This window comes from Eumetopias jubatus, unplaced genomic scaffold (genome assembly GCF_037043125.1).
Source record: "Eumetopias jubatus isolate StellerSeaLion01/CBP00866 unplaced genomic scaffold, mEumJub1_p1.0 scaffold_16, whole genome shotgun sequence".
NCBI classification, from domain to species: domain Eukaryota; kingdom Metazoa; phylum Chordata; class Mammalia; order Carnivora; family Otariidae; genus Eumetopias; species Eumetopias jubatus.
Window position 1 is genome coordinate 84,026,985 of NW_028274822.1, and position 8,221 is coordinate 84,035,205.

At 44.0% G+C, this 8,221-nt stretch overlaps 1 protein-coding gene across 1 annotated transcript; it reads left to right on the plus strand.

Moving 5' to 3' along the window:
• The first annotated feature begins 979 nt into the window (after positions 1-979).
• Positions 980-6,479, plus strand: RPL6 (ribosomal protein L6). The gene is made up of 7 exons (XM_028116608.2): positions 980-1,029; positions 1,928-2,164; positions 2,255-2,353; positions 3,650-3,793; positions 4,349-4,397; positions 5,202-5,386; positions 6,295-6,479. The coding sequence occupies exons 2-7, from the start codon at positions 1,928-1,930 to the stop codon at positions 6,445-6,447; spliced, it is 867 nt and encodes a 288-aa protein (XP_027972409.1). The 5' UTR covers positions 980-1,029; the 3' UTR covers positions 6,448-6,479.
• The last annotated feature ends 1,742 nt before the right edge of the window (positions 6,480-8,221 follow it).

Consider the following 8,221-nt stretch of genomic DNA (forward strand, 5'->3'; position numbering starts at 1 on the left):
GGAACAACCATCCTCTTATATGCTTCCATGCCTCTTGCATTTATTCTTCCAATTACCACTTCCACCTGCCAAATTCGTATTTATCCTTCCAAATCCAACACAAAACCCAACTCTTTAGCAAAACTTTCCAAAATCTCCCAGAAGAAATAGCTTATAATTATTCATTTTTTTTGTTTGTTTTTCCTTTGAATGTGTGTTCTTTGAGAGCAAGAGTATATTTTATTCATTTTATTTTTTTAAAAGATTTCATTTTAAGTAATCTCTACACCCAATGTGGGGCTCAACCTCATCAACCCCAAGATCAAGAATTACATGCTCTACCAACTGAGCCAGCCAGGCACTCCTATTTTACTTATTTTTTTTTTTAAGATTTTATTCATTTATTTGACAGAGACACAGCGAGAGAGGGAACACAAGCAGGGGGAGTGGGAGAGGGAGAAGCAGGCTTCCCTCAGAGCAGGGAGCCCGATGCGGGGCTCAATCCCAGGACCCTGGGACCATGACCCGAGCCGAAGGCAGACGGTTAACGACCGAGCCACCCAGGCGCCCCTCTATTTTACTTATTTTAATTCTATCTTTTCTGACTCTTCTCCATTGAGCACTGGCTATAGTCTGGGATACAGGCATTAAGTTAACTGCAGAGAAAACGTCCATGGAAGGTTCCCAACTAGCCTTTCATAGCAAAGATTTCACTTTATTTGGAGATTTGGTCTTTCATCTCTCTCTCCCTTCTTACATTGAAAATGCTAGTCCTTTCTAATGTCCTTAGTAAGCAAAATAAAAAGCTGTAATTTATGTCGGCTTCCAAAAGTATTTTGAGAATTTTATTGTTCTATAAAGTGAAACATTTTCAAAAAGTTTTTCGCTTTTGCCTCTTAGAAGAAAGAGCTCTCCATACGGGTCTGTCAAAGGAGGGGAAACTACATTTCCCATAATGCCCCAGATCCGGAAGGAAGTGAGACTCAACACCTCCCGTGATTCCTTATAGACCGGAAGCTGAGACTTTAGTTCTCTTTCCCATCTTGCAAGGTAAGAATGGCCGGTTCTCCGTGGAAGACTCGATTTCGGGCTCCCCAATCCCTCGCCATCCGAATCAGGAGGCTGTCAAGTGGACACCTGCAGGGGTCGGACTTGCTCGGGATCAACTGAGAGGCCTCCCAAACGCTTCATTTATCCCGCCTGGGTTTGCGCAGGGGCACGAAGAGGGTGAAGTGGAATGCCGAAGGGGCTTGGGAGCTCCCGGCTGCGTGCCACCCTCTTGGGCTGGGGATACAGGGCCCTTCTGGGAATCTGTAGCGGAATGGTGGGGCCGCAGGGACCAGGATGACGGCGCGCGCTCCGGAATCCCGGGTTCGGGTTCCAAAGGACACCGCTGAGTTTGTTTGAGCCACGTTGAGCTTTGGGGCTGAGGCCAAATGCTACTTTGCCTTCTTCCCACGTTCGCGACCGGAAGTCGCCTCTTGGCTTTGCGCTTTTCAGTCTGGCCTGAGTTTGGGCTGGATGTTAGTGTGTTCTCGACTCCTACGCTGAATTTCTTGAATGAGACAGCAGTCTGAAAAGCGCAAAAGCCCTGGAAGCAAACGGTTTCAGGGTCCCTCCTCGCTGCTTCATAGCTGTGGCAATTTGTTAAGATTTCCACAAAACCGGAATAGTGAACGAATGCAATAGGGACTTTAGACCACTAAATATTTAGCAAACAGATGTAAGATCTCTTCAAATTCTTACAAATTAGTCACTCTGAGGGTTATTGCAGATGTGTGTGGTTTGGGATCTTAAGGGGAGGGATGAAAGGATGTTAGAGCTACTTGGGGGGAGAGGGTGAGGATTCGTCGTCTCGAAAGCCTATCAGTGTACTGTTCAGACATTGTTTTGTCATGGGATAATTGGTGAAATACGTTTCTTTTTTTTAAAATATGTGTACTGATAGATGGCGGGCGAAAAAGCTGAGAAGCCGGATACTAAGGAGAAGAAACCTGAAGCTAAGAAGGCTGATGCCGGTGGCAAGGCTAAGAAGGGTAACCCCAAGGCTAAAACGCCAAAGAAGGGGAAGCCCCACTGCAGCCGAAACCCTGTACTTGTCAGAGGAATTGGCAGATATTCCCGATCGGCTATGTATTCCAGAAAGGCCATGTACAAGAGGAAGTATTCGGCAGCTAAGTCTAGGGTAAGGGATGAGAAGGATCGCTGACCGACTTAGATCTTCACCTTAGAAATTTTGTCTGCCTCTGACTTTGATGCATTTGTGTCCTGATAGGTTGAAAAGAAAAAGAAGGAGAAAGTTCTTGCTACTGTCACAAAACCAGTTGGTGGTGACAAGAACGGTGGTACCCGAGTGGTTAAACTTCGCAAAATGGTAAGATTCGGAAGAAACTGTAAATGGGAAGCTTGATTACAGAATACCGTGAGGGGTTTTTTGTGTTCTAAGGTTTTAGAAGTTTGTATTGGCCAGAGAATTACTAATGGAGGATTCTGGGTTTACAACCAGGCCTCGTAAATATTTGTTGTTTGATCTTAAGTAGAGTTGCCTTTCTGTGCTTTTGTTTCTTCGCCTGTAGAGCAGGAATAAAGCTCTGTCTCACAGTGTTGTGAGAGTTAAGAGGGGCGCGAATTCTCAGGTGCTGCCAGGCCTGTAGAACAGCTATGTACCACAGCACTGTTGCTTGGCTTCTCTACCATGCACAAGACCCAACACTTCCTCAACGTTTGCTCTGTAATTTCTGTTACGAAAATATTTCCAGTTATATTATGGTCATCACAGTTGAAAATTACCGCCCCGGAGGGTTAAGTGGCGCTTCCGGGCTGGTTTTTCTATTAGGTACTAATGTTTGTGGTCAAAGCAGGAGGTTATTGTGAGTTACTTGTCATACACTTAATAGTTTTTGTGTGGGGTCCTGTTTTTCCAATAAATGAACTGGTGGTCCTGATCGAGCTGTGTTGTTTTGTTTTCCTTTGTGCATAATGTAGTGATGTAGTTTAATGTGGGGGATGTGAACACAATGGAAAAACAAGCCATGCCTCCTTCATATATCACACATAATCTCCAAAATATGTGTCAGACGTGTTTCTGGAGAAGTACAGTTTAGGTTAAGGTCAGGGAGCCCAGGAAAGCTTGAGAATCATTGCTATACCACAGTGTGTGATGGTAGGACAGTGTATGAGAGCATGTTGTCTTAATTCCAAAGTTTGGTTTAATCCCAAGTCTACAAACGTAACTTGCTTGATGCTTTTTTTTTTTTTTTTTTAGATTTTATTTATTAGAAACAGCATGAGGGGGAGGGGGTCAGAGGGAGAAGCAGGCTCCCGGCTGAGCCAGGAGCCCGATGTGGAACTCGATCCCAGGACTCCGGGATCATGACCTGAGCCAAAGGCAGATGCTTAACCAGCTGAGCCACCCAGGCGCCCTGCTTTATGCTTTCTGCTGTGCCTGAACACACAGCTCCTTTAGTTAAATGGATTCCCTCTTGTGTTTTGCATAGGAAGGGATAAGCAGCATTGACCTTTTCCAAATTTATTGACTTGGGAGAAGTGAAAATGAAATGTAACCGTGTAAATCATTTAAAATAGGTGTTGCAAGTGTCTCACTGTCACAACCAGCTCTGCTAATCTGATTAGCTTGTTTAAATAAGTGGGACCTATGGATTCCTTACAGCCTAGGTATTACCCTACTGAAGATGTGCCTCGAAAGCTGTTGAGCCACGGCAAAAAACCTTTCAGTCAGCACGTGAGAAAGCTGCGAGCTAGTATCACCCCCGGGACCATTTTGATCATCCTCACTGGGCGCCACAGAGGCAAGGTGAGCAGAGCAGACCCGACCCGTCAGCTCAGGTGCCTAAGGTGGTTGACGATAACGTGTTCACACTCTGGGTAGAGTTTCTTTATTTGCCTATGGTAACTGTAGTTCACGGGGGGGCTGGTGGGGTGGGGGGTGTAACAACCAGTAGCCCAGTCACTAGCATAATGTGTTTAGTCCATAGTGTACAATAAATTATCATTTCCTGCTGGTGGGAATACTTACTACAGATGATTTAGATGTCCTTGTTACCCAAAAGTATTTATATTTTTTAGTTATTTCCTTAGAATAGTTTTGCAGGGTAGAACTACTGAGTTAAAGAATGTTAATTTTTTTTATTGTTAGAAGTAATAGCTGCTCATTATAAACAAGCACACAAAAATACTGCTCATATCCAAGGGTCGCCCCTGTTTGTAGTTTGGTATATTTGATTCCAGAGTTGCTGAGCAGATACATACTGAGAAATTTCCTTTACCAAATTTAGAAGCCTATGATTTGATTCATTTAGAAGTCTTTTTTTAATCACAGGGATGTCTGACATGTCTGTTTAATTTACAGAGGGTAGTTTTCCTGAAGCAACTGAGCAGTGGCTTGCTACTTGTGACTGGTAAGAAAATCCTTGGATTTTATATTCTCTGAAACTTGGCTTGCTTACTTATTTATTTAAAGATTTTATTTATTTGACAGAGACACAGCGAGAGAGGGAACACAAGCAGGGGGAGTGGGAGAGGGAGAAGCAGGCTTCCCACGGAGCAGGGAGCCCGATGCGGGGCTCGATGATCCCAGGACCCTGGGATCATGACCTGAGCCGAAGGCAGACGCTTAACGACTGAGCCACCCAGGTGCCCCTGAAACTTGGCATTTTTAAATGTACTTTTGCTTCCACCACTGGAAGTTCCAGTGTTGTGAGATTATGTGCCCCATTTTATTGTCTTGCATATACCTGAGTTCTAAGGGAGCCGGTATTTAAATTTTGTGTGGCCACATAGCACCAAGTAACTGCCACCTAAAGTGCAGAATGGTTGGCTGTTAACCCCAAGGAATGATCCTGCATAAGACTTGTAATTGGTCTGCCACTTGGAACCAGAGTACATTTGCCAAACAAGTTAAAAAGTGAACTGTTCACTCTGGAAAGCAGTCCTTGGTTGAAATTTGTCAGGGACCTGTGGCTTTGGCCAACGTGTATGAGTGACTATGCCGTCTCCCAGCTTGGGTGACTTAAGATTTGAGAAGGGGGAGCCTTGGACAAACTGACATCTTGAAAAAGTCTGGATCCTGGCTGTAAAAAGGGCAGTTTGAGATTTCTTCAGCTGAACAGAAAATTCAGCACACCAGGTTTCTTTAAATCCAAAGACTGTTCTTAAATCTTTGCTTTCTCTTTCCCTCAATATATTGATTTTTCCCCCCTTAGGACCTCTGTCCCTCAATCGAGTTCCTCTGCGTAGAACACACCAGAAATTCGTCATTGCTACTTCTACCAAAATTGATATCAGCAGTGTGAAAATCCCCAAACATCTCACTGATGCTTACTTCAAGAAGAAGAAGCTGCGTAAGCCCAGACACCAGGAGGGTGAGATCTTCGACACCGAGAAAGAGGTAAGCTTCTCTTTCTGTCTTGGCCTCTGATAGCTCCAGCTTCCCTGGGTGGGAGTGAAAACAAAGTTTTCACAAAGAATTGACAAAAGTTGTTAATAATGAGGAATATCTGGGGAATAATATCGTTCCAGATGGTGCTACATTCAGTGATTCTTAATGATAGCTGAAAGCTCGCTCAGAATCTTTTTTAAGATTTTATTTGACAGTGATGGGGCGCCTGGGTGGCTCAGTCCTTAAGCGTCTGCCTTCTGCTCAGGTCATGATCCCAGGGTCCTGGGTTCGAGCCCCGCATCACTCCCCCTGCTTGTGTTCTGCTCTTGCTGTGTCTCTCTCTGTCAGATAAATAAAATCTTAAAAAAAAAAAAAAAAAAGATTTTATTTGACAGTGAGAGCACAAGCAGGAGGAGCAGCAGAAGCAGGCTCCCTGCCAAGCAGGGAGCCCGATGCGGGGCTCCATCCCAGAAACCTGGGATCATGGCCTGAGCCAAAGGCAGATGCTTAACCGACTGAGACACCCAGGCGCCCCTAACTCTACTGTTCTATTGGGCGTTCCCCCCAATATCTTTGTTTGTCCTTTTTTTGGGAAGGGGAGGGAAAGAACCTTAAGCAGGCTCCATGCCTAGCTCAGAGCCCCACATGGGGCTTGATCTCACAACGCTGAGATGATGACCTGAGCCAAAATAAGGCTCAGACGCTTTCCTGACTGAGCCACCCAGGCGCTCCCACCCTTGTTTATCTTTGATACCTATTAAAGTAGACAAAAGGGAAAGAGCTACTGTTTTACTATATTAAAAACAAGGTTATACTACTTCACAGCCCTCCAGAGAAAGGATTATCAAAATATCCCTGGGATTGAGTACTTGTGCCCTGTTTTTAAATGATTTTTTCTTTTCTTTTTCTCCCCCTAGAAATACGAGATTACAGAGCAGCGCAAGGTTGATCAGAAAGCTGTGGACTCGCAAATTCTGCCAAAAATCAAAGCTGTTCCTCAGCTTCAGGGCTACCTCCGCTCTGTGTTTTCTCTCACAAATGGAGTTTACCCTCACAAATTGGTGTTCTAAATTTCTTACAAAGAACGTAATTAAATAACTGATCCATTTCCTTTGTGTCTTTTTTAAAATTTTTATCTGCCTAGAGGTGTGGTTTGACTCAGCCAGCTTGTGGGATCTGAATCTCCTCAGAGGAGTGGGATTTGGGAGGGTGGTACCAGTACAATGGGACCTCCTCTTCTGTTTTGGATCAGCATTTTAAGCTTCCTTAGTGTCTGGCTTGTCATCCAGCACCCACCCGTACGAAATAGCACCATTTCCCCGGGCATCACTGAACAGGTCAGTACTGGACCATGAGGACAAGAAACAACTCTGCTTTTGAGGCCACAGACTTTTCCTTCCTTTGACGACTATCCATTTCTCCTCGTCGGCCCAACTCCTGATCATTGCTGTTAGTCTTGTGTATCTAGTTTTTTAAAAGCATACACAGCAAATGAGTATAATGATTTACTATCCCCCCCCTTTTTTTTAAGCCAAAAACCTCGTGTGCTATACATACCGTTAACCAGATAATCTGTTTTGGGCATTCCATAAAGTCCGTTTTCACTGATGCCCAGGGTAGTGTACCATCATATGGATATTTGGGTTTACATCGTTTTTTAATTGTATACAAAGTAGTAAATTCAAGTGTGCACACAGGTAAGTATCAGGTAAGAATTGTTTTTGGCTGAGTAAGGATTTATGCATTTTAATTTTAGTGGTTTGTGCTCCTATACAAGAGTGTCCCGTTTCTCCACGGGCTCCCTTGAAAAACAGGTCATCAGACTCAGGGTTTTGTCAGTAGATGAGTGGAAGATGGCCCTGGTGGGTTTTTGAAGTTGCTTTTGTTGACAGTTTACATTAGGTGAGATAATTTTGAGTGTGTAGTTGTGTGACTGCTGTGCGTTGGGTAAGCATCACCACCACGAAAGTTCCCTCATGCCCATGACGTCCGCACCCACTCGAGGCAGTCCCCGATCAAACTTCTGTTCCTATAGTTTCGCTTTTTCAGAATGTCCCACAATGTGCTTCTTAGCATAATGTTCCTGAGATTTGTTCATATCCATGGCTCAGTAGTTCTTGTCCGTTGTTGCTCCAGTAGATCCTTATATCGCTATCCTAAAGTTCACCCAGTGAAAGACATTTGGGTTGTTCAGGATTCCTGGAGATAATGAATAAAGCCACTATCAACATTCACATACAGGTTTTTGTGTGGGTATGTTTTCATTTCCGGTCGGTGAAAACGCAGGATTGCTGGATTATATGGTCAATGCATGTTCAACTTTGTAAGAAACTGGCAGACTTCCCCATTTTGCATTCCACCTGCAACGTGTGACAGTTTGTTATTCCACTTCTCAGAACTTGGTATTTATGATTTTTCATAATTGAGATAAAATTGAATACCGTCGGTGTACAGGTCAGGGGTATAACGTAGTGGTCACTACCATAAGTCTAGTTAACATCCATCACCATGTGTAGTTAGAAAATCTAACAACTTATAAAATCTAGCAACTTTCAAATGATAACAGTATTAACAGTAGTCCCCATGCTGTATGTTACATCCTTATCCCCATGATTGTCTTAATTCTAGTCTCACCACTAGGTATATAACGTGCTCTGGAACATTTTTGAAACAAATCCAAACATGCCACTTCTGACTGTGGTCTCTTAGTGGTTCTTTTTCACTTCCAAGGTCATTTTGGCCACAAGGTCCTCCGGCCCATTTCTTAAGCCTACTCTTCCTCTCTGCCCTTCAGACACCAATTAGGGAGTAGATACCCCAGGTTACCCCACTTCTGTCTGACTT

What these genes read in the sequence shown, in the direction of transcription:
- RPL6 (XM_028116608.2), top strand. Translation starts at nt 1,928, where the DNA reads ATGGCGGGCGAAAAAGCTGAGAAGCCGGATACTAAGGAGAAGAAACCT. An exon ending in ATTCGGCAGCTAAGTCTAGG is followed by an intron (nt 2,165 to 2,254) that starts GTAAGGGATGAG and finishes GTGTCCTGATAG; the next exon opens with GTTGAAAAGAAAAAGAAGGA. An exon ending in TCTTCGACACCGAGAAAGAG is followed by an intron (nt 5,387 to 6,294) that starts GTAAGCTTCTCT and finishes TTCTCCCCCTAG; the next exon opens with AAATACGAGATTACAGAGCA.